Below are 25,981 nucleotides of genomic sequence, written 5' to 3' on the forward strand. Positions count from 1 at the left end.
GGCGCCAACCATTTTTACATTTCTGTTTGTTCATTTGGAAGCCTTGTTCTTATTATACTTCTCAAAGGGTGAATCAGAATCACAATTGATTATGTCTTCCTTTGCAACGCAATATGTTAGATCACGTAAGTAAAAGCAAATTATATTCACAAGCGCCCTTTCCTTGCCTCATACATGGCTCAACCAGTTACTGTGCTGCAGTGTCAATGATGTTGACTCATTATGGATTGAAGTCGCTGTTTAACAGCGATCCATTGTCACATTGCTTGATTTGCAACCCAAAGCCAAGTTAAAGCCCCTGTCTCTGTTAATCTCTAACAGGTTGTGCCAGATTTGGTACTGGGCTTAGGAGGTTTGAATCTGTTAGCATAGTGAGACAAAGGGCACACTGAGCCATCCACAAAGACTGGATGTGTCCAGGTTTGTGTGTTGTGTTGACAAAGCATAATATGAAAATAGTGTTCCACAGAAATGGGAAAGCCGTTATTGCTGTGCTTTGAGGCCATGCACAGGGTTCTCTCTCACTCTTTTTCTCTCTGTCTAGGTATAAATATGGTGTAAATATCTTTGTGCACTGTACCTCCCATTTTACATGCTCAGCAGGGGCCTCAACGCAGGCTCTGTCTTGTCTTTTTCGTGAACAGCACATTGTTTAGACTCAAAGCTAGCTAGCTCCATACTTCACACTAACGCTAATATAAATCAAGCAAATCTCAGCTCACCATTATTTAAACAGCTGGATCAGCTCAAATCAAGTTCATAACTTTAAGAACTCAGCTGTATCGAAGAAGCTTATTTTCAGTACTTTGGGATTGTCCATGTTGACATTTAGATGTTAACTGTCTAATCATCAAAAATGAGGGTTATCTTACAGCTTTTAAAAAGGGAAGAGGTCTGTAAGTATATGTGGTCTGTATTCCACACAAGGCTTCAGATATCCATTCTCCATCATGCATTCATGGCAGAAAGATGACTAGAATAAATTTCAGTAGGGTTGCACGGCATAGCACTCTAATTACTGTTTCTGTTCCCACACTTCACTTAACTTTATAATTGGCTTGCCTTTTTCGCTGCCATTAATTACACGATTTCATATTCCATTAATGACTCTAAGAAAGAGACACACCTCACTTTTTCACACTAATTAACAGCTGCTTTGCCACTTTTCCACACAAATGTGTGAGCAACGCTTCCCTTCTGTACCTCAGACCTTTCTCTAACTAACAAATGTGCTCATTAATTGATTTATTTACAATGTTTCTCATATCATTTCCTGTGATTGTTTTTTTTTTTTTTAGCACCCCTACCCTTCAGAAGAACAGAAAAAGCAACTGGCACAAGACACCGGACTCACTATACTACAAGTGAACAACTGGTAAGTCAATTGTACTTTTGTGTTTACATGCAATCAATAGCTTCGCCCCTGGCAAGCAGCTCCTAATGATTTGAATTAATACACTCCCCTCCCCCCGCTTTTACTCGCCCCTCCCATCAGTCTTCCACTTATCGCCTCATCTCCCTGTAAATCAATTCACCCAAAGGGATATTGCCGCCAGGATTTTTCCAACATTTTTTCTTTTTTTCTTGTTTGTTCTCTCATTCAAATATGAACCCCTTTGAGAGCAGCTACTCTTGCGCCTCTCTGAACTCCCTCTCGAAACCCGTCTGCCCCGCAATCACTGTGACATGGGACTCGTTGTCTCTGCCTAACCAGCTAGTATTTTCGCCGTTCCCACGTCAAAAGTTCTGTAAAGGTTGACAGAACCTTTTGCACAGGTGCGTTTGTTATCAGAGATGGCTATCAGTACATACTTATTGCTATTAGCCATGTCTAATGAAGGGCCTGAGATAGGGAGTGGAGAGGTGAAACTGAGCACAGGATGGAACGTTTGATGCAAGAACACAAAGAACAACCTTAGCCACATATTTCTTCTCAACAACCTCGCCAGGCCCTCACATGAAATTCTGTTTGCAAATTCTCCGCTCTTGTTCTCTGAGTGTCAGATATTGATATTGCTAAGGATCTGATCACATGCCCTAATCCATTTAACTGAATAAACTGGCCTTGATGTAGGAGCTCAGAACATGGGATGGGTTACTTTACTTTACTTTAAAAATGCATTCTAAAACAAATTACTAATCACAAAATAATTACCCCACAAAGGTAATCAGTAGCCGAATCATCCAAGATCATTCCATCAAACTACTTTTGGTTAAAAAGTCATTGCAGTGAGCTGGCAACTGTAAAAATGGTTTGAACATGTTTCACTTGAGTGTCATGTCATTTGCATGCGATAGTTGCATTTATCGTGGAGACTGGCTTCTTATGAACTTGTGCTAAGTGCTATGGAATGCAAATCTGAAAGTTTGTATTCTAGTAATTGTTGGAAGGACTATACATTTTTATTTAAAGATGTAAATTCTGCTAGCACTTGTTTTTTTTTTTTTTTATAAAATGTATTGCTAAACATATTAAATTGAACTGTAATATATTACACTTTTGTATCCTGATTACGTAATGTTATTCCATCAGGCTTCTCAAGCTTATTAACAAACAATATCTTGCTATGTACACCAGATGTTAGGAGAGCTAGAGAGATGGGAGATGTATTAAAGCCCATTACACAAAATGTAATTTCTGACATAATCATAATCCTTACCATTGTTCAGTTTGGTACCTTGGAGACAAGACTAAGAATGAGGATTAATTTACAAAAGTGGCCTATCAGTGGGACGCAGGCTGGCGGACACAGGGAATCTTGTTGGGGTTATCAATTTCTGTGACCTCACAACAACCCATGGGAGATCAATTCTTTCAGCCATATTAGTTAGCAGAGAGAACACAGGCAATTACTTCACACACTGTCCTGTCCTGCACCAGCACTCTGGCTGCTGGGCTGACTCATTTTGTAGCAGGATTTGGTGTATGTTGGAAGAATTGTCATACTGCCCGTGTTGGTGTGGATGCGGGAGAAAGAGCACTTGTCTAAGCGATGAACCAGAGGTGGTCGATTTAAGCGGCATTAGCCGCTAAACCCTGCATGCTGAGATCTTGCTGCCCTCTCCCAGATTGTGTGCATCAATGTTGATGTGTGTTTGGGTGTGTGTAGAAGGGTGCAGATGACATGGAAAGTCTGTATGGAAACAGAGAGAGAGAGAGGCTCAGCACATTTGGGGTTAGAGAGTAGGATCTGTCATTTCATAGGCCTGTGGTTATGCTTAGTAGGAAGCTCACCATTGGGTGTCTCCATGGCAACCCCTGGTGATGTTACCTCCTGACCTGCTGATTTTTAGAGGCAATTTCCCTAGCTGTGATTCTATTTATCAGACTAGTCAAAGCACAGGGCCAACATAGCTTACTCCCAACATTCAGTATTTGTGCAAGATTTACATAATTAGATTGTAGCATGCCTCTCTATTCAATTACTATGTAAGTCCATATCATTCAGCTATATCTCAGAGCAAAAAATTTTTTTTTGATTATTGGACTCAAGGGTGAACATGAGGAAACGTGACACCAAACAAACAGCTAACAGATTGAGCTAAACAAGAGATCAACCGAAAATGGCAGCTTCCTTAAGCCCTGCTCTCTTAGACTTGTTAACACACATGTATGTGTCCATTATTGATGAATCCGCAGGCTGAAGATTAAATAAAAAATGCTAAAGGCCATGCGGGGTGCTGATCACTCATGAATTATTGGCAATAACATAACGTGAGGGACCGCTGCAAATCTGGGTCCACATATTAACAATCGACCCACGTGTGTGTGCGTTTATTCGACATGAATTGAGAGTGTTTGAAAACTATTTCTCAAATCTGGACAATACGCAGTCGATGTACACTTAGTCACACCCTTATGGACACTCTAACGCACACATGAGCAGAGACGCATGCGTGCCAGTGGACACGCATGAGCACACAGAGACAGCCAAAGACACAGAGAGCAAACGCGGCATCAAAGAGGGGATGTGGATAGACGGTGTGGGATCTATTTTTGGAGAGTTGATGTCAGAGCTTTGATAGGGATTATGTACAACCGCATAATGATGTGGAGGTACAGTCAGTCGTTCAACATCCAAATGTAAATCTTCGATGGAAGATTAAGAATAAGGAAAGATGAAGAGAGAAAGAAAACTTTTAGCCTTTGACGATAAAAGGAAGCATTCTCAGAACACTCCATAAAGATCCGTGATGTAAAATCAATGGGCGGGTCATCGGGTTTCACATGTTGCCCGTTCTTCCCTTCCTGACGGAATTTAATAATCCCTTTAAAGATGCTGTTTAAACCTTAGGGATGGATTGTTTTGTCAATAAGGCGGCTTTTATGAAAGTCTTAAAAGCATGGAGTGAAGTGTGGCGGGGCTACTTTAGAGAAACAGCGTCCACACACCCTGGATCAGGTTTCTGCGCCTGAGAGAAAAAAGGAGTGAGAGAGAGAACTGGATGACTGGCATGCTTCACTTCTTTGACAGCCAAGCCCGCCCATGTCAAGAGAAGTTGAAACTTGTTCAAGAAAAGCTCTGGATGATTGCTCTATGTGCATTTCGTGTGCAGTATTTGGCAGTGTTCTTATAGCTTAGGGGAAAATGTGACCCCTGACCCAGTAAGTTTCTTCGAGAGGTGATACACAATGTTTTTACCAATACAGAAGCAAAATCTATGTGGTATCTCCTAGACTACAATGAGATTTAAAAGAGGGATTTCACAAATGAGTTCCCTCCTTTCAGTTGTTTCTCATTTGTTTGTATTTGTATGTCTTCCAAAGAAATTCTGAAGACAAATTGATACTTATAAAACATAACTAGTTACATACGTTATATAACTATCTACATAATAAATTCTACTGAGCTTTCAAAGAGCAACATCTGAGCAATAAAATGTTTCTCTGAGCTCTGGTAGACTTTATGTGTGTAAGCGTTTGCTAGATCTATAATTCTGAATGTAGTGTACATGCACAATTATTTGCTTAAGCTGAAAAATTATGTATTTCTGTGGTGTCACTGTGCATATATGCATATGTATATATGTATGTGTGTATGTGTGTGTGCATGCAACAGCGGCCCAAAGGACGTGAGTAGGTCTGGGTGAGATGAGCCATAGCCCATGTCCCGGAGCGGCCTTCACACAGTCTTCCTGTCAAGGTGCTTTAGCGTGAATATCCGTGGCCTTTCAACAAAATACCAACACACCCTGGGGTCAAACCGCCAAACAAAAGACATATTTACACCAGCGAGACACAGGCATGTGGCCCAACCTACACCCTCAAAATCCCCCTGCTACATCAGGCAAAGATGGAAACATAGTGAAGAGCTCAGCTTCATGAAGCTGGATGGATATAGGGATTGTTTGCCTTGCTGCACAGTTGGGCTCAGTCTGTTCTCAAGTGTTTGCTAACAATTCTGCCATACTGGAATTTCAGCACTTGCTCAGACCTGATCTCTGTGTTGTGTCAACAGCAGACAAGTTGGAGTGGTTCTTTCTCTTTCTCTCTCTCTCTCTCTCTCTCTCTCTCTCTCTCTCTCTCTCTCTCTCTCTCTCTCTCTCTCTCTCTCTCTCTCTCTCTCTCTCTCTCTCTCTCTCTCTCTCTCTCTCTCTCTCTCTCTCTCTCTCTCTCTCTCTCTCTCTCTCTCTCTCTCTCTCTCTCTCTGTGTGTGTGTGTGTGTGTGTGTGCGTGCATGTGTGTGCGTTTAGTCATGTGTAGTAATGTGTGTTGGACTGGGTGTGCATATATGTGTGTGTGTGTGTGTAAACGAGACCAGCGGAGTTAAAATAGTTTCTTTGTCTCGGAGAGAATGTGTCTCTATATGTGGAGATATATGTGCATGGATGCCTCTTTGGCGGTAAGTTGTCGTAGGATATGTCCGTGTGTGTATGCATGCATTCGTACAGAGTCTGTGAACCATACAAGGGTGCACCCCCCTCTTTCTCTCCCTCTGTCTTACATCACAACAGGCCCCAGGCAATGCCTACATTTTTCTTCTTTTCTCTACTTTTTTATCCTCTCTTTTGTGGGAGAATGTGAACATGACAGACGGAGGGTGGATTGGCACTACAGCATATTGGTTATGTTTATAAATCTAGGAACAGATTGGACCGCTGATTAGCGAGCCGACCACTGATTAGCTAATGAGCTTTTAGCATTACAGTGATTGCAAGGTCATGCTGAACTTCACCCTTCCAACAACAACCACAAAAATAACCACGTTAGAGCAAGTAACACCTCATATATTTATTCTATAGGCAATGTATAATGTATAAAAAAGTAAAAATATTGTCCAAGCCATGATGTTTTCTTTAAAATGTGAAGTGTGCAATTTCTGCACAATTAGCTTCACCAAATGAAATTGCAAAAATAATGATTTTTAAACGAGTTTCATGAAAACTCCTGTCATTGGTCAACAAACATATGCATTTTGTCACTTGCTTTCTATTTTCACCATCTTACATTGTTTACCTATTCTTTGCAACACCTTACATTTTATATTAAATATAATGATGCATAAATCAAACAGCACCATGGTTCTGTATATATCAGAATACTTGATCTGATACTAACGTGGTGCTGCCACAGTATGTTTTTGTAAGGCAAGTTGAAGCAAAAAAAAGTGACTAAACTTGTCAGATCACAAATCTTAATTCTTTCATGTTTTGCCTCTACTGGTTATTCAAATGAACATACTGTCAGTTATTAAAGTAAAAATAGTGTTTTACTCAGTTGGTTAGTGCGTGGTTAGTAAGGCCAGTCAGATCTTATGTGTAAGGTCTTGTATGTGTGTCAATAGAACTGGCGGTGCCAGCATGAGCTCTACAACACCCGGCAGAGACCACCACAGTGACAGCTAGGCGGAGGACCTATTAAACCTGCCGCCGTGATGTCATTTCCTCTCTTATGTGCCATGTGCTGCCACACACAGGCCTGCAGTTGACGTCCCAACACTGTGCGGTTGTTTGTTTGCATGTTTGCCCAGGCAGAGAGGGAGTACTCTCTGGCCCAAGCACTTGCCTGGGGCATCAGGCTGCATGAAGAGCCTTCAGAGATAGGCAACAACATGGAATGGAGAGCGTTCCAATGTTGTGTTTGTGAAGTGGGCATGTGATGGTGCCCTCCCTCACTGATGTATTATTGCTCTCTTTCTCTTGCTCTCTCTGGACTGGGTGGAGAATCAGAGGAGAGCAGGCAGGCCGCGTTCATGCCAAGAATGACCTCATAGTCCCCGACTCCAGAGGAGTGGGGAACCGTCTCTGAAGCATATCCAGCACCTCGCAGCAGTTGCGCTCCGCTTTGTTTTTCAGCGGTCGTTTGAATGCCGCAACAGAGGTTGATCACAGCAATGGTCTCCTCTTGCCTCAAGCTGGAGGTTTTCTGGACTGAAGTCTTCATGCATGTTCCTGGCTGAATTGTTCTCTCGAGCAAGTCGTAGTGATCACTGCTGCGGCCCTCTCTCTTTCTCACAGACCGACTATGTGTTTATAAAGTGTGTTCCTCAGCCCCCAGGCGGCGGCCCCACTCTTTAAAAGCGGCTTTAGAGGGGACTTCACAGCTCTGTTAATGGAAAGGTTTCGACTTTGTTTGGTGAGAGGAGCTTGTGGGGGTGAGTTTGCTGAAGTAATAGCCAGCCTCTGTTGAAGAGGGGCTGATGCAGCAGGGATTAGACCAGCCCCTACTTGAGAGCCTCCTTTACATCTCCTCTGTTTTCTTTGAGCAGGCTGTTTTTCTCTGCTAGAGTGGACCAGGTAATCCCGGTAATGTCTGTGGAAATTAGAAGCAAGGAATTGCTAGCCACGTACCCACTACAAAGTTTTGGGAGTGATGACTACATTAAAATGTGAGAGTGAATCCCCCAAAATATTGTTCTGTATGTGTACGGAATAGCGGAGTCACTCTAGAAATTCCAGAGGTCGACTTGATGATAACTATGGCAAATCTCACAGTTGTATGCAATAAACCTGGAAGCCAACATGTTTGGTATTAGCTGGTGTTAGCAGCTAAAGCAAAATTTACAAATAAGTCCAGACACATGCCTATGTTTCTGTGATTTTCTAGCACCACACCTCAAATGATCTGTCAGTGTCTAAAAGAGAATGATGTCACTGCATTAACAAGTCGTTTGCATAAGCACTCTGAAGAAAGAGTGGCATCCATCTTTAGCAATAGTGTGTACATGGCCCCTGCTTCTCAAGACCCAGCAGAGTGGGTTCTTCTTATGGGATTCCACCAACCAGGGCAGTCTAAGAAGCAGCGGAGGGGTCGAGGGGGAGACCTGTGTTATTAAGAACATGAAGAGAAGTGAGAAAGGCAGAAACATGCAGTGCGAGGGGAGGAAGAGGGGTGTGATGTGGCTGAATGGAATTGTCTGAGGTGAGAGATGCAAACGGGTGTTGGAAGTTGGTCCTTTATGTATGCCCCATTGCCTCTAGCCTGTCTCCAGCAATGGAACAGGTTAACACCACTCCTCCAGGCCTGGCTTGCAGTGCACTGATTAAAAGGAGTGTGTAAAATGTATGTATGTGTGTGTGTGTGAGCGAGAGCGGGTGGATTGGGGTGGGGGGAGGAAGAGTGTAAATGGAATTTGTGCAGCAAACAGCTGGACTAGTTTATTTAAACACTGGCAGGCCATAGCGACTGACCCCAGATTGACTCGGAGAGAGGAGGAGCCGAGGTGGACTTTTATGACTTTTAGGTCGAGATGAGATGCTCGTATTTATAAAAATTGCCTTGAGGCATGCCAACATGTGAATTACTAATTACTTAAGTAAATGGATCTCTGGAGCAGACACTGATAATAAAGTTGGTTTCACCAGAGGGGTCTTATTGCTTGATTAGCTAGTTGAATTAAAGCAGCTACTTCAAAAATGTAGTTTGCCAATGTACAAGTTACACATTATTTGAAATCGTTATGCAGTTGAGCTATCATTTTGAAAAAGTAGCTCAGTACAGTAGAAGCTAACAACTATTTAATTTATAATTATAATTTAATTAGTATAATTTTTGAATGAAGAATGAAGAAACATCACAGTTAGGGTGACAACATTAAACTTGAACAGATAAAATGTATAGCTACAAAGCTAGAAAGCACATTCATTTGAATTTTTTTTCCCATTTATGATTTTTCTTTACATTTAAATTAAAAAAAATGAAAAAAAAAGAACTAAAATTTCAAGCAGAGTCTCAATTCCTTTTTTTTTTTTTTAGTTTGAACAAATCAATGAATATAACACTATGTATAAATATTAGTTGATGTGTGTGTGCAATACAGTGCGAAAAAAGCAGCAATGTAGTGTTATGTCACAAAGTAACTTGGAACTGTATAAGCTACAATGTTTTAAAAACAGCTGAGCTACTGAACTACTGAAAATGTAGTTTGTAGCTATATTTATAGCTTGTTTCTCCCAAAAACAGTTAGCACAATAGCTAAATTGATAATGCACTCTTACTTTTTACATTTTTTTTTTTACATTTTACTTTTAATTATCCTAAAGCCATAACATATTTTATGTATTTTCTTTTAATGCATATTTTTCCTGGAGATTCCTGTAGAGCCTCAGATGCAGATCCGAATCATCAGATCATTCTATTCCATCGGTATTACTGATATGCCTGTTTGTGGGTTTTTAATATACATGTAAATGCAGCTGAGTGTGTTGAAATGTGATTTCATGAGTGAATTCGGTCCTCCGTAGTCATGCATGCGCCCCCTCATACAGTTTACATCTGAGAGAAAAGGAACGAGCAGACGAAGGGGGCATTTCTGAGAAAAATGACACACTTCATATGCATTTAGATAGACATACTGAAATATAACCTTTTGTATCTTCAATCCAGATCTTTCCAGCAACACTTATTAAATTATTCCCTAATTGGTCACGCAACAAAGGCAGCTGATGAAAAAGACAATTTCTTGCTTTTAATTGGCCATTTCACGTGCCGTTCGTGCTACACCTGTGCGTTTGTAATGAGAGTGGGATATTAGCGGAGGCCCTGGCAGACCCGACAGTGAAGTCTGGAATGAGCAATAGTGCTCCAACACATTACGAAACACACACACACACACACACACACACACACACACACACACACACACACACACACACACACACACACACACTAACAGAATGAGAAGAACCAAACTGCCCTCTATCAAGGTTCATTTGGCTTATAAACACTCTCATTTCAATCTTTTTTTCTTGTCCTTTTAGTGAAGCTCTGTATTTTTAACCCTCCTCTTTTTATCCTTCTTTGGAGGTGCCACTAGTGGCGTTTTGCTTTAAAATAGCCCCCCATTGTCCCGAGCTAGACTGAATAGTTGGCTTCATTGTGTGCCTATGGGAAGTAGAAACTGAACAGGCCATAAACGCAGTCCTATAGCGCGGAGAGGTCGCGCAAAGGTGAACTTTTACTCCTAATGGAGGCTCCAGCTTTAGCCTGGCCCGTATGGCTCTCTGCTCCTTTTGATTGCCTTCTTAACCGTCAGCGCCAGGGCGTCCGCCTGGCTCACAGAACAGAGCATGACCATTCTTTCTCTTTTTCCTCACACTCCTACACCCCCACCCTCACCCCCACCACCTCTCCATCCCCCTGCCTGGTATTGTGTAGCACTTGTCCTTTGTTCCAGCTTTTGGCGCATCTGGCCTTAGATATAAGGAGGAACGAGAGAGGAAGCTTAAGATACCTTAAAAAAAAAAAAAAGAAAGAACAGCCATTTCCACAATTTGAAAGAAAGCGAGTGGAAAAAAGGCAGAGGGAGAGCGAGTGAGGAAAATCCAAACGGCAGAGGTCAGCAGATAGACAACAGTACCCCCCCCCCCTGACCCCAGCCTGAGATGAAGGCAGTAAAAGGAATGCCTAGTCTGAGACTCCCCCTGCTCTCCAGCCCACTGCTGGTGATAAAACTCCAGACATTCTCTCATTTGATGGTGCACTGCCATGTCAGTACATTCCTCCCCAATCTTTTTTTTTTTCAGCCTTTAAGGTGATGCCGTAGAGTGATATTGGTGATAAATATATGAGAAAGTTGTGTTCTCTGGTAAAATACATTTTACCATTAAATACATTAAAATACAAACCTTTACAACACAAGAGGCCATTCCCTACATACAGTACTATTACCATGGGTAAGCATGAAGGGTACCTAAAAGTCACCTTAACCAAAATTGAATTATAATTAAATAGAAAAACAAAAATCAGAATAATATAGTTCATTATTCAAACTGTAGTCGATTTCTGGGTTAAAATAAGTTCAAATGATCCATTTTATAATTAAGAAGCAAGAAGCCTAGCAGATGCCTATGTGAAAATTGCTTTGTCCGTTAGTTCTGCTCTGTCTCTTTATTTCTCCCTTTCTCTCTTTCTCTCGCTCTATCCCTCCACCCCAAGCTCTCCTCCCTTGCTTTTCTCAGCCTGAAAAGAGGAGTGGAGCTATTGTTTCCTTAAAAGTCTACTAATTCCCCCCTCAAAGGATGAAATGGAAGTGTCCAACTGTGGTAACAGCAGGAGGACATAAATCAAGTTGGAACCCCTGAGCTTAGTCTCCTGGAGGTGACCAGGGTCACGGGGTCACTAGAGGGGATTTAGGCACAACAAGACCCGAGCACTCTGATGTATGGTGCAAGGAGGTTGTGGGTCAGAAGCTACAGGGGCCAGATATGTTTTTATCATAAATGTTATGCACAATATGCAGAAATGCAGAGCAGCCTGCTTTTTTCAGCGAAGTAAAAAAAACAACAACTCCTCATTGAACCCACAGTTTCATTATTCTCCCTCTAGGGAGACACAAGGAAAAAGAAAACATGGCTTGTATAGTGTTCTTTGACAATGCAACACTTTTTCTGTTAGTAAACATTTCCTAAACATGTTAATTCCTGTGGTGCATATCAACTGCGTTACATCTGGCATCAGGGGTGGGATTGCTCAGTGGTTTAAAATAAAGTTAATAGAAAAAAGGAAAAGGAGTCTCTTGAACTGCATAGATAGATAAAAACACCACTGTCTTCAAAGTGCTTTTGTTTCACTTCGCTCAGTAGGCAATATATATTAAGCCAGCGCACGTTTGTACAAGTCATAAGCTTTGTGAACATTTCTGTGTTATGGAACAACTCTCTGACACTCCCACTGGAGTACTAGAGGATTAGAGAAAAAAAATCCCCCAATTACCCCTCTGATTAGTTATCTGGGCTGATCTGGACAGCAGCAAGCATGGACATGACTGTGTTTACAGAAAAAGACAGCAAAAACTCCAGTCACTTTTCCATCATATGTTGCATTATCTTGTTTTTTACAGGTTCATTAACGCAAGAAGAAGAATAGTGCAGCCCATGATCGACCAGTCCAACCGAGCAGGCAAGTCCCCCATAGTTTCTGTATTCAAGTCCCGCAGGCGAAAGCCCCCTGCAAGCCATGCACCCGGAGGCCCACCTGCCGGTAAATACTTAGCCCAGCCTGGATGTCAACAATGATTGACCACTAAAATCCATCCAATTAACCCAAAGCACTAATCATGCTGACTTGGGCGCTATATAACCCAGTGACAAAGATAAGCGAGCAAACACATACGATGGATTAAAGTATTGAAACAGTAACTACAACTGTTTCCTCCTTATCCAACTCATTATCCTCCAAAAGTTAAATGGAGAGCAGTTCGGCCAAGTAAAGAGGATATTCATCAGTATTTTTATTCTGTATTGGCTGTGTTTGCCTCCTAGTTCAGTTCTTCCTGGTAGTGAACAGTGCCCCTGGTGCATGGCTTGTTGTGGACTGCTGTAAAGTTTATTACCTGTAATAGGGTTCAGGGGGCAGGGTTGCATTAGGGACTCCGTAAAGTTCAAAGGCATTCATTGGGGTTGAGCTGTTGTTTTTGACCAAATAACCCCCCAGCACACACACTTTCAATAGCGTGAACTCATGGTAAGTACATCTCAATTAGGTTGTGTGGGGAAAAAATATATCACTTTGGTTTTCCTTATATTTATTATTGAACAGTTTCACTAAAGTGCTGTCTAAAAATGTTTTCTGCATCTATAGGATATATGCTTAGTTCTTTGATCCTAGTACTTAAGCTTCATTGAGCATGTTCTGTCAAGTGTTTTATCTCTCACAAAACCCAAAGAAACTGTGCGAAATGCCTCAGTCTGCATGTGGGCTAACAGATGATGTTTCTCCTGTGACTGAAACTTAATTAAAAGCACTAATTGACCACTGTTCATTTCCCCCACATTCCCTCACCATACCCTCCTGCAGTAAGTCAAGGAGCTCCCTACAACCCAGATGGTCAACCCATGGGAGGCTTCGTGATGGACGGCCAGCAGCACATGGGAATCAGACCACCTGGTAAGACCTTGGCGTGTCGTCTTCTCCTCTGACATCTCCCACCTTCCCACAAGCCCCCCATCACTACCTCCTTCTCAGACTGACTCTGAGACCCTTGGCTAGCACAGGTGTGGTCCAATGCATTATACCCCTTTGTCCCTTCATGTTTCCTTTCTTAGACTTTTGCTTTCTAATAACCATCTTCACATAATTTGCTCTCCTCTCTGAATCTAAGTCTGTTCCACCCTGTGCAACTGGTCACTGTTGCTAATCACTCATTCCCTCCCACCTCACCAGTTAAACTGCTGGATTTGTCCAAAGCCAGGCTTCCTTCCAACCTTTGAATGCATTATTTACTTGTATTTTTTTTTTTTTTACTTATATTGTCTTATTTGTACTAGATGGTGTTCTTCACTTTTCTTTTAATAAACGGGGATTGTGCTTTTGTTTCTTGACCTCCTGTCTCTGAGCTGTTGTCTGTTTATTTTCTCATCTTTCGGCATCTTCTTCTTCGATTGTTTTCTCTCCTTCTAGGGCCTATGAGTGGGATGGGCATGAATATGGGCATGGAGGGACAATGGCACTACATGTAACCTTCTAGTTAACCAATCGCAAAGCAATGGGGGAAGTAAGTACAAAAGCAGGGTCACCAAGCATCCACAATGTTTTCAGCAATTCATTTGATTTGCTTTTATGAAATGGGAGAGAAATGTCTCTTTTCCTTGAGACAACACACTGCTTTTTCCTGCTTACCAATACTAATATTTCTTGTTCTTGTGGGTGACTAGCTTCAATCAGGAGTTTGTGTGCTTGTGTGTGATCTTTGTCATATTTTCTTATGAAAATTTTTGGCCATGTTACTAAACTGTGCATAGAGTCATATAGAAAGGGGAAATGAGTGTGGGCGAGAGAGAGAGCAGAGAGGAGGAATAGCTGTGTGGGGAAAGAGGCGAATGGAGGGTGGGGGGATTGAGATTGGGGTTTTGGTCGGAGAAAGGGAGGGGTGTGTTACCATAGCAACAGACTGATTGGCAAAATGTAAGCAGTCTGCAGCAGTGCAAGGAGAGAAAAGTGCATGTCCCCAAAGTGTCATAAATCTGTCTCCCTACAGTTGATGCATGAGTTACATTTATACACCAACCTGCGAGGCAACGCACAAAGAATCGCTCTCTCACCCCACAGACAAATACATAGCCACACATTTGGAAATTATGTCAGTCTTGCCTGGAATGTTTTAGGTGGAGCTGCTTCTATCGACCCTGACTTGGTCCACTATTTTCTTGTCTGTCTTTCCTAATAGGATTACTAATGGCAAAGGCAGGGGAGATGAAGGAGTGCAAAATGGAGGTGTGCACAGCAGGGTACACCGCTTAGTCCAGCCTAATTGACTATATCCAAATTAAATATGCCATCACAAGCGGTGTGACAAATGGATTTGACTTATTCAGTATACAAAAATAGCGATCATTAATGCAGCCAAGCACAGAATGCCTCTGTTGTCAAAGATACTCTCTACTTGGCTGTCTTTAACCGAGAGACATAGGCTGATAACACAAGCTCTGTGCTTTAAACGTCACGTCCACGCTTTGTGTGCATATCTAAACACAGAGAGTGTTTCCCGGTGTCCAAATGGCTGCTTACAGCAGCTGCCGTAGTTCCCAGAAGACATGTGAGAAACCTGCTTTAAACAGCCTCAATTTGCTTGCCGAATTCTGTAATTGGGCCGCGTGTGGAATCTTAGATGAGATGGGTTGAGGGGAAAAAGAGAGCGAGCGAGAGGGGGAAATGAGGAAAGAAAGGAGGCAGAGTGTGACAGAAATATGTCGCCATGGTGAAAAATGCCTGGTCTTTATTGCTTCATCACTGAAAATTCCTAGCTTGTCTAATTTAAATATTGTTACTATAGTTTCTAGGTCAATTAAATGTAAGTGATGTGTTTTATACTTCGCGACCAATTAAATTAATAGGTTATTACAAAAAACGTTATCTTATTTGATTAAGAGACCAAGGCTTCATTATATTTTATAAGCAATTTTCATTAGTTGAGGAATTCTCCTCAAGGCGAGATTAAGCAGTTATTTGCTGGGAAGTCCAAAGACCTGAAATTAAGGTGTTCCAAGCAGTCACACTGCAACATTACTTAAAACCAAAGCCAATTAAACCTACTTAGCAAAGCGTTATGCTTTCTGCCCATGACGATTATAGAGCTTATAGCTCTCCGAAACAATACACCTGTCAGCGTGGATAAAGCCTGGCTACTCAAGCAGAAGAGGGCGAGCCTTTGATAAACGAGGGAACGACTGTTTTATGACCATTTCCCCCTGTACCATTCTTTGTGTTTCTTCAACAAAATTAGCCAAGGGTGGCCAAAAAAAATTTCATTTTAATTTCAAGACAATAGTGAACGCAGAGCATTAATTATGGGCATATGGACAAAAATGTTGCCCTCCCCGTCCAAAGCTGGTATGCTTTGGTGAGCTGGAAGCTCTGCTGGAGACTCCTTTGTCTGAAATTTCATTCCTCCCATTCATTAAGCAGAAGTTTGTTAACCTTTTGCAGGGTCAAGGTACCCATTTTTCTGCTCTGAACTTTTACTTTTAGGGGGGAATGGGTCTTTAGGGGTTTGGCTCCTGTATTGTCTATGTCAAACATCCCCTGTTGATTTGGTCCCATGGCACCTCTGAAAATAGACAGGCAAGGAACTCAATGTATTGATTGACTTATTAAGTGAAAAACCACATTTGCAACGTGTGCCCTTTTCACGTCCGAGTATTGCTTTTCTGATAGAGTGGATGTTTTCCTTCCTCACTAAACGACGTGTACAAGGATTGAAATCAAATACAGCTGATGACCCCTCAAAAGCTTGGGTCAGGCCTTTAGTAGTAAATAACTGCAGGGGCATACAGATTACCACTCCACATGCTAGTGCAAAACACCAACCATTATATATGTCATTCTAAAGCTGAAACCTAAAGACCTATAATCAGAATAATAACAAAAGGGCTGTTTTAACTTGAGGTTGATTTGTTGCTTTGTATTGCCGCTGTCACAGGGTTAGTGGCCTTTCTGCTCGTGGCACGTGCACGCACCCAGGTGAGGCCTCTCAAGTGACGGCCTTTGTAAATTTTCACCTTTCGTCTCTAATTTAAGCACAATGGTGCCGTTTCTCTGAGGGGCTCTCAGAGCGAGCCACAGACCTTTGCTCATTGTGTTTAAAGTGAGATAAGTGAGGGGAGAACGTAGAATAAAGGCATGGCTTATTTTACCTCATTTGTCATTGTTGTGGCTTCCTCTGGCATAAAGACTTGGCCCGTGCTTAGGGCAAATGGCAGTTCATTTCCACCTATGTGCCATTTAGTGTTAGACTTTACATTTGTATTATTTCAATAATACAACCAACATGTAATGACAATTTTAAGATACAGTAAAATTATTGGTGATTGTCCTCTAGTTAAATAAAGGGTCAATGCCTATAATATAGGCACATCATAGTCACTATTATCCAGTGGGCAGCCACTCATATAGATTTCATCATAGCGTTGTTCTCTGAGATGAATATAAAATGAGCAAATTAAGCCTAACAACAGCTACATATCAGCTTTCTGGTTGACCTTAGTGAAGGACAACCTGCCAGTTGACTAGTCGGGTATGACCGTGGCAGATTCCAGACCTGATGGATACGGCACTGAGTACAGATCCCTGGTGCATGCAGCAGCAAAGTGCTGTGTTCAGGCCAGTGAGTTAGTCCCTAGAGAGCCACCCTCTCCCAATACACAGATTCCTCTTCTAGTCTCTTCCCATTCATTACAGAGGACAGTCCTCCCTCGAAGGCTTCTCTTACAACCACATGACTCGTATGTTTTCTGGTGCTGTGATTGTCGAGTCAGATCTTTCTTGTGAAAGAAAACTGTCGGCTTGATGACCTCGCAAACATAATATAGATAACGTTATGTCTGACTATTACAAATGCGTCATCAATAATCACTATGATCTTCTGCTTCCCCCCCCCCCCCCTTAGGACTACAAGGCATGCCAGGGGATTACCTGTCACACAGTGGCCCAGTGGGTATGGCTATGGGGCAACCAGGCTACAGCGCCTCCCAGATGCCCCACCACCCTGCTCAGTTGCGGCACGGCCCTCCCATGCGTTCCTACATCCCTGGACACCCCCACCACCCAGCGATGTTAATGCACGGAGGACCACCACACCCTGCCATGCCCATGTCAGCCTCTAGCCCCCCTATGTTCAATCCAGGAGACCCTAACATGGGAGGACAATTCATGGACATCCATGCCCAGTAATTTACTAAAACGGATTCTTTAAATGACTGCGATGGACAGATGAGGAGCTGCGATTGGTTTTTCTGGGGCTTGCGAAGCACCGATTACATACTGACTTGCTACAGAGACTGAGGAGCTTGCATCTTGGCTATAGATTCGGACCAAGAAAGAAGCAGATTTCTGTATACTATGGGACACTTTAAAAGGAGGTGCCCTTTGCTTAGACACAAAAAAGAAAGAGAGAGAGAGAGAGCAAGAGAGAGAGATTGAATTTATTACTATATCAGCCTCTAAAGGGGAGGGATGAGGACATACTGTATACTGTTGTAAAATTGCATTGGACTTTCATAAGAACTGGGGAAAAAGTATTGTAAATGCTATCGTATTGTTCTGCATATTATGCTGTTTCTAATAGATTTTTTTTTTTAAAAAGGATGTGAACTTTTTTTCTTTCCACACTATGTGTGTGCCATCTCCATAGACTTTTGGCCTACTCCATAAATCACTTTGCGTTTAAACGAGAAAAAAAAAATATATGTGAATAAATCAATTCTTCATTGAATACATGTTTGCCAGGCCAATTTTTTTTTTTTTTTTTTTTTTATTGTCCTGTGGGAGGGCGGATTTTCCAAGACTCATCATGGCCTTAGGAAGAAACTGAGTGAAATCCACCTGTCTGAGCCACATCCTCCTGCCTTTCAGGAGGTCTCCATTTTGCATTCCCAATTTATACATCATAATGGAACTGGCCCCATCACCATTGGAACCAATGAAAATTATTTTCACTTACCTTTACTGGATGTGTGAGAAGCTGAATGTGAAGAACAAGCATGTGTGAATGACTTTGTGTGTGTGTGTGTGTGTGTGTGTGTGTGTGTGTGTGTGTGTGTGTGTGTGTGTGTGTGTGTGTGTGTGTGTGTGTGTGTGTGTGTGTGTGTGTGTGTGTGTGTGTGTGTGTGTGAAGCCAACCCATCACACTTTCAGAGTTTAAGTTATAAATGGGATTTGGGATTCATGCTTTTGATTAAGCAAGCCTGTTTTTTGGGGGGATATTGGTTTAACTTGTTGCTATCACTTGTTTGAATTTTGAAGAGTTTATGTATACATTGTAAATGAATAAATTTTGTGTAAAAAGAGGGGAACATGAGCTATTTTCATATATTTGAGGATTCCTGGCCTGGTTTGTTTTTAGGAGTGTTTCATTTTTGACGCTTTAGGTTTACTGAATATAACCTTCAGGTTTTGTCTGGCTGTCACACATATACTACAAATCCTTTAAAAATTTTGGGAAATTTAATTTCCTTTTTTGTTTTCAGCTACAAAATAAGAGTAGTTTCCCTCAACATTAGATAACCCCCATTAATACTGAAGATTTTCAAAATGGTTCTATTATTCATTAGCCAATGTTCATTTTAATTTGATTGGCAGTTTTTTTTTTTTTGTTGTTGTTAATTTTGATAACCACATTACATGATTTTCCCACCCTTAGTAATGAATCCAAAATTAAACAACTTGATCTAATTTCCCAAACTATTACACTGAGGTGTTCACATTTGTGATGTTAGCGAGACATAAACCTAGAGCCTATGTTGGTGCTTGAATCAAACTTTATGTGTCTATAAGCCACCTATATTTTTTAGCCAGGGATCATAATTTGAGACTTTTATAGACCTACAGGCAAATGAACAAGAAGTTATTATTTTATGCGTTGCATGTAATTTCATTTTTTTTTTTTATTATAATAACACATGAGTTACAAGAATGCTGTAATGTAAAACAAAAAAGAACATGGTCTGAACTTGAGGCTTGGCCTACAGGTTTATTCCATCTAAAATCTTTGGGTCACACCTTTCATTGCAGTGTCCACAGAGTAATTATGTTCTGAGTAACCCAAATTAACAGGAAGTTATTATTTTAAGAGTTGCATGTAATTACACATTTTGTTGTTATAATTATAATAACACATAAGTTACAAGAACACTTTAATGTAAAGTGTGAACATGGTCCGAGGCGCTAATGCACAAGGTGAGTCCAACTTTTTTTAAAGAAAGGGCAACATATATCACACGTCGTAAAGCACAATGAAATTGACGACGTTTGTTACTGGAAAATCAACTTTCGTACGTTTGCTAATGTGCAACAAATGTGCGGCCCGTTCGAAGAACCGAGGCTTAAACGGGGGGCTAGAAGAGGTGGAGGGACGGATAAAGGAAGAATTATCCCCCGTTTAACATTAAAATTCATTTAGATAAAATTGCCACAAACACTTAAATAGGAAGATTAGTTCCCCCTCACGCCTTATTTCACTCACTCAATGGCTCCGTCAAGAGCGCTTGAAACGGCATTATCCAGGCTATGGCTGTTTCCAAGCTACCCGCTATAACCGAGCGCTTAAATAATTCTAAATCAGACACAACTAATCGAAATGTATGTTTACGATGGATTCGACAAGACGACGTCAGGGAAATGTGCTATGTTCTTGTGGGAATTCTGAAAAACTTACCCAGCTTGTACGGGTGGTGCCAGGTTAAACTACACTCCCATAATAAATCAATAAGTTCCCTTTTTCAAACCCGTCTTTCAGTTTTCTATCGCCATTGTATTTTTATTACCTTCTCTTTGCCGAATGTTTTGCTCTCAAGCAACGCGGAACACAGGCGACGGTTTAATGACACCGTTTCAGCTCCTCAGATTTGAATTCCTCAACCATTCGCCATTCAGTGCTCTGGAGACGCGGGCGGAGATAAATCCCATGTTTGACTGCCATCTTTAGGGGATCTGGAAAACTGTCCTTCAGGGGCATATTTAATATCTTGAAGTTTATCCAGGGATTTAATTATGGACTGAAATGGTGAATTAGGCTACTAAATAAAAAATAAAAAATAAACATTTTTGATAATTTTATGTACAACTAAAGAAGCTAACTTTTAGTGTTTGTGTCACACTTTAGCCTATATGTTTGCTACTAATAAGTAGGCTGATATCAATGTACAATATGTAACATTAATATTAATATGCATTATGTTGCCCATGTCATATTTAATCATTTTTTGGAGCACCCATTGTCTATTGTTGTTGTTGGAATTAATTATTTTAATGTGTTGGCTAAAATATGAAGGCTAACAGTAATAGGCTACGTGTAGGCTAATAAGCGTAGCGTAGCTATCCTTTATAATAGCCTATAGTTACCAACGCACGGCTAGGCTAAACCGTAGCTATATCAAATATATAAATTTTAGTAGACCTATCAGACATGGCCTACATACAGAACATTAGTTTAGAAAGATCACTTTTCTGTTAATTCTGTTCTGTTCTCACTTACTCACTGGGTATAAGCAAGTTTCCTAATGAGCGTTTCGTGACCTTTGCAAATGAACATGATTATTGATTTTCTTCATTTAACCGCAGTCAAAAGACATATAAAGACGACGCCTTTTCCATCTGTTGTTTAAGAAGAAAGAAGAAAGCTTTTATCTGGCTTTGACCACATACTGAACTCTGTGAGTAATGACTGAAAGAAATTTGTTCCATAAGCACAGAGGTGCCCAAACAGGACTTTCTGCCTCCCATAAAGAGCAGCATGGGCTGGGCTGTTGCATGTTTCTGTCATCTGTACTCTGTACTCGAGTAGTTTTGCTTCAGTTTGAAAACTTTCACAAAGGGTCATGTGTCTTCGCAGCACGCAGGCAGTGGCAGTGGCAGATGCAAATGTGGTCCACTCTCCATTCATTGGTCATGTTTGTCCACTGCTCCATGAAGTGTGTGTGTGTGTGTGTGTGTGTGTGTGTGTGTGTGTGTGTGTGTGTGTGTGTGTGTGGTGGGGGTGGACTGGTAAACCTTACTTTATGGGGACAAATTGTCCCCACGAAATCCTTGTCATTGTGGGGATTTGTTTGTTTGTTTGTTTGTTTGTTTGTTTGTTTTGGTCCACATGAGGAATAAAAGCTTATAAATCATATATACTAAGTGATGTTTTTGAAAATGTAATAATGCAGAGAGTTTGGGGTAGGGTTAGTGTAAGGGGATAGAATCTACAGTTAAAATCCCCATGAAAACACGACGTGTGTGTGTGCGTGTGTGTGTGTGTGTGTGTGTGTGTGTGTGTGTGTGAGAGAGAGAGAGAGAGAGAGAGAGAGAGAGAGAGAGAGAGAGAGAGAGAGAGAGAGAGACTTTTTGTATGTTAGTGAGAAATACCGCAGAAACAAAACATAAGCACAATAACATTGTTCCACACGGCATTAATTATTTTATTTAAAACATAAAATAAGTCTTAAATAGTAATAACAACTATAATACAAATCGATGTAGCCTACTTATAAATATAGGCTATATTTATTTAAACCACTGAGGTTATAGCCAAACACAAATCATAATTTTACAATGCAATTGTAATCAATACAATGCAAGAGTGAAAGTGTTGTAAAGACCAAGCAACATTTCACGTTGTTCCAGTGAAGTAGCTATTTAACATTATTTTTACGATATAGTAAATAGGCTATGTCACTTTCTTTTTAACTAACCGAATCAAGTCATGCTTTTTAGTTTCTTGTTTATTTTGAAGGTCTCACAGACGACCAATTTAAAATATACATTTCGGCAATCACACCATAAAACCCAAAAGAAATGAACAATAGCCTAAATAGATGAACAGTCAAGTCGATTTATATAAAATTGTAAGACCAATAAATTGAATTGTGAGAAAGCGATGCCTGACGTGGCTGTATGCTATTGCAACTTTGTTTCACTAACGTCTCGAGCGTGTTACCACATAGAATAATGTTATGTGGCAGCTGGTGGACTATAACAGAGAGAAGTCTGGAGAAAAGAGATGGACTGTCCAAAACTGCAGGGCCATTTTGGATGTCATCTGTTTCCTTGGTGACTTCGCCCACCCCTGAAAGCCCCTGGGCTCCAGGATTGTTGGAGAGAAACGCGCTATTTTCTGCACCATCATCTATCACTGTCAGCACGTAATGATTCCCCTCGCAGCTCCTTATTGATGTTTGTAATTGCATTATCTCATAAGGGGGTGATCAATGAAAGCGGGCTGCTTTCGGGGGTCAGAGGATGCAGGATTGCTTTCTTGTCCGTTCAATTCAATAAGCGCTTATTATACAGCTTCGTACTCCACAATTAAAGAAAAATAAAAATTTGATCCACAGAATAGAGAATAGCTGTTTGTGTGTGTAACCTCGTAAAAACAAACAGTATAAAAATGATGAACAGCATTTGGACATAACTACTAATTTTTTTATTTTTTTTTTACGTGCGTAAAGAGCACACAATTTAATTTTTAAATAAGGTTTGGAATAGACTGTTTATGAGGACTGAACGCACGAAAAGCCAATTTATTGTTTGTGCCAGAGCGGACTTGAAGAATATATTTAAAAACACCAAGTGACTTCTGTTTCCCCCATCAAAGTGCACTTGCTGGCTTAAGGAAATTGAGTCCAAAATAAAGCACGCAAATTAAGCAATAATGTAGTGTTTGAGCTTCCAGAGGGAGAGCTGGTAAGCCACGAAGCAAACACATGCGTCCTTTGCCATGCATGACGAACAATAGTAGCTATCCCACTGATAGCAAGACATGAGAATGATTTATCAATAAGCCTGCATGTACTAGAAATAATAATAATAATAATAATAATAATAATAATAATAATAATAAAAACATATAATTATTTTGATCTGTTTTTATTTTATTGTGTGTGTGTGTGTGTGTAGTTGTTTTGAATGGCGACAACGCTATAGGAAAAATATCCATATATTTATTTATTTACTGATGTATAACCTAAGCTCTTATGGCACAGAAGAGCTGCTGACATCGGATAATAATACAGATATTATTGAGACGGCGTGTGGTCCCTGCAAATACAATGACGCGTGCGTTGGAAAAGTGTCTGCATCTCTAAATGTGAAAGTTGTTACATAAAAAACATATTTTAATTATTTATCACAACTTTTTTTTTTTCTTTTGTCAAATCAACTTAGATAATTAATATGGTTCACAGATAACATAATATTTAGAGCTTTAAACCATTATCCATTGTATTAACTCACATTTTTAATTTCAAAGAACACACAATTTTAAGGCTGCTTTTTTAAGTTAAACCAACAATCTTTTCTTTTTCTTTTTTTTATTTACAGTGTATTATTATTAATATTATTAATATTATTATTAATTCGTGGGAAATGTGGTAAGCTACTCATTCGTCTGTCTAAATGGCAAAAGTAGGCTAAGGAGCGCTGCTATGTTACAATCGGGGCATCGTGCAACAGAACCGCGTAGTAGGCTATCTCTGAACCGCTCTCTCACTTTCTCTCTCGATCACTATCAAGGTCACCGCGGCTGCAGCTTACGAAGGACAAGAGCCGGCAAAGCAGCCTCGGATGTCAGGGAAAGGTGCGCCAGCCCGGCTCCCATCTTCACCTGCTGAGATCCGATCCAATAATAGCCGTTGTGTGTTAGGCTTTAATGAGAGCTCACCGACCCCCACCTGCCCAAAAGTCTCGATGAATGCCAAAACGCACTCAGCAGCATCATCTCTCCGCTCTCTTTTATGTTATGAGGTATTATGTTTCGCTTACAATAACCACTTATGTTCTTTCTTCGCTTTGATCCCGGTGAGACAGTGAAGTATATGCATCTGCTGTTAGGGGCGAAAGATAAACGCAACACACATTCAAAGAGCAAACTAAAAGAGCCTATCAAGTTATGAGAACGTTTGCACGATTGCGGAAGTGAAGTCATATTATTTTAGAAATAGAAAAATCTTTTTCTCGAACATTTCAACCAAATATATAGCCTAATTAAAGGCTACTACTGATTCAGCGAGCAAATACAGAAACTCACACTGAGTTGAAAGTAGCACACGCACCTACGGGAATATATTAGCGAATGCATTCTACTTACTTTGTAATAATAAATGATTATAATGTTGCTTTATCTCTTACACCGCTTTAGTATAAGGTTGTGTTTGTCGCAATACCCTTGAAGCAATTAATCACAATGTTCCATTGGAAATAATTATTTAGAGTGTCTTAATATGCAATTGCTATATGCAAATCAACAAATCTGTGAAGATAAATCATCTAATAAAGACAAAAATCCTATTATTAATTTCATTTTAAGTCGGTATGAATGCAGAGACCTCTTGAGAGAAGCTTTGATACAGTATTAAATCCCTGTGTGTCACATGACTGAAACCGAAGGTGAAAAGGTCACGACTACTTTAGGTAAATATGTGAGCTGCAAGTTGAGACAAGGCAGAGAGTCACAAATTCCACTCGCATAGCAGAAGAGTGATAAACCTCTGACCCGAGGCCAGTGGCCTCCTCATTTATTTATTTTCGGAGGCTGTAATTCGGTCTATGGGAACGTGTCTTTTTGATGTGCCAGTTTTGCTGCAAGAATCTGATGGACAACGAGCCAAGAATGACCAAAACCGATACATCCAAAAGAACCATTCAATATTACATTACTGAATTACAGTAGTCTATTATAATAGTCTTCTTTTCAGTTTGAATACATCATGGTAATACTCGAAAATTAATCAGTGGATTGGCATATCGGTGAATGAAATATTAATAATAACAATATTACTACATTGCTACACTTTCATTAATTATAACAATTTAAAAAAATAAAACTATTGAAGACACTTCATTTTCATAAACACAATGTTCAAGGAAAAAAACTAATAAATGCAGTGTAGTGATTTTTTGAGAAATTAGAGGTTTATACTTGGGATTAGTCTCGTTGACCTTTATATAACCGACTTTTTATTCAAAAGTCAAAATATCTGATATCATTTTTTTGTATAAAAAATCTTAAAATAAACATTCTGATCATACACTGTTATGAGGGTCTATCCTTGCAGATATCATTACTTGTTTTATCATTTTCTTTGTCACGTGGCAATATAATGACTTCTTGCACGTTGGTCAAGAAATAATAATAATAATAATCAAGCAGTGAAGCATAAAATTATATATAAATATTTATAATATATTTATATAGGCTATATAAACTCTAAAATTGTCCCAGCAGGCATTGAGTTTTTGTCTTGACGCGTTGGTCTGCTTTTCTTTGTGCGCTGGGCTGATTCTCTAGTAATGCTGTAAATGAAACAGTTGTTTATTCACACATCGAGCTCCGTTTTAAGACAACCATTTCCTAATGATGAATTAAATCCGGTAGCGATCTCAAAGTAACACCCAGAGTGTATATGTGCCTTACAGCGCGCATAATTATCAGCCACACATCCGTGGCGGGTTAAAAATGTCAGCAAGAAGCTCTCTCACCTTGTCAGTTTTTCCGAAGTTGCGTGTTTTCACTTTCCCACCCTGAAGTCGTCGTGCGTGAATCAGACGCCGTCGATACACTTTGTTATT

At 40.4% G+C, this 25,981-nt stretch overlaps 1 protein-coding gene across 9 annotated transcripts in view; it reads left to right on the forward strand.

The window, feature by feature from the left end:
• Positions 1-18,748, forward strand: part of meis1b (Meis homeobox 1 b) — a 64,579-nt gene extending 45,831 nt beyond the window's left edge. The window contains exons 9-13 of one of the 9 annotated variants that reach the window (XR_014029123.1): positions 1,299-1,375; positions 12,282-12,340; positions 13,238-13,434; positions 13,841-13,934; positions 17,325-18,716. Coding sequence is in view for 6 of the 9 variants with exons in the window: in XM_081351810.1 (XP_081207936.1) it covers positions 1,299-1,375; positions 12,282-12,421; positions 13,238-13,327; positions 17,325-17,608 (591 nt within the window). In the remaining 3 variants the exon portion in view is untranslated. Of the gene's footprint in view, positions 1-1,298; positions 1,376-12,281; positions 12,422-13,237; positions 13,435-13,840; positions 13,935-17,324 lie in introns of all 9 variants that reach the window. The other 8 variants (XR_014029124.1, XR_014029125.1, XM_081351814.1 and 5 more) reach the window with 8 other exon arrangements.
• Positions 18,749-25,981: the final 7,233 nt, after the last annotated feature.

Source organism: Scardinius erythrophthalmus (genome assembly GCF_964197995.2).
Source record: "Scardinius erythrophthalmus genome assembly, chromosome: 21".
In the NCBI taxonomy this organism is placed as follows: Eukaryota; Metazoa; Chordata; class Actinopteri; order Cypriniformes; family Leuciscidae; genus Scardinius; species Scardinius erythrophthalmus.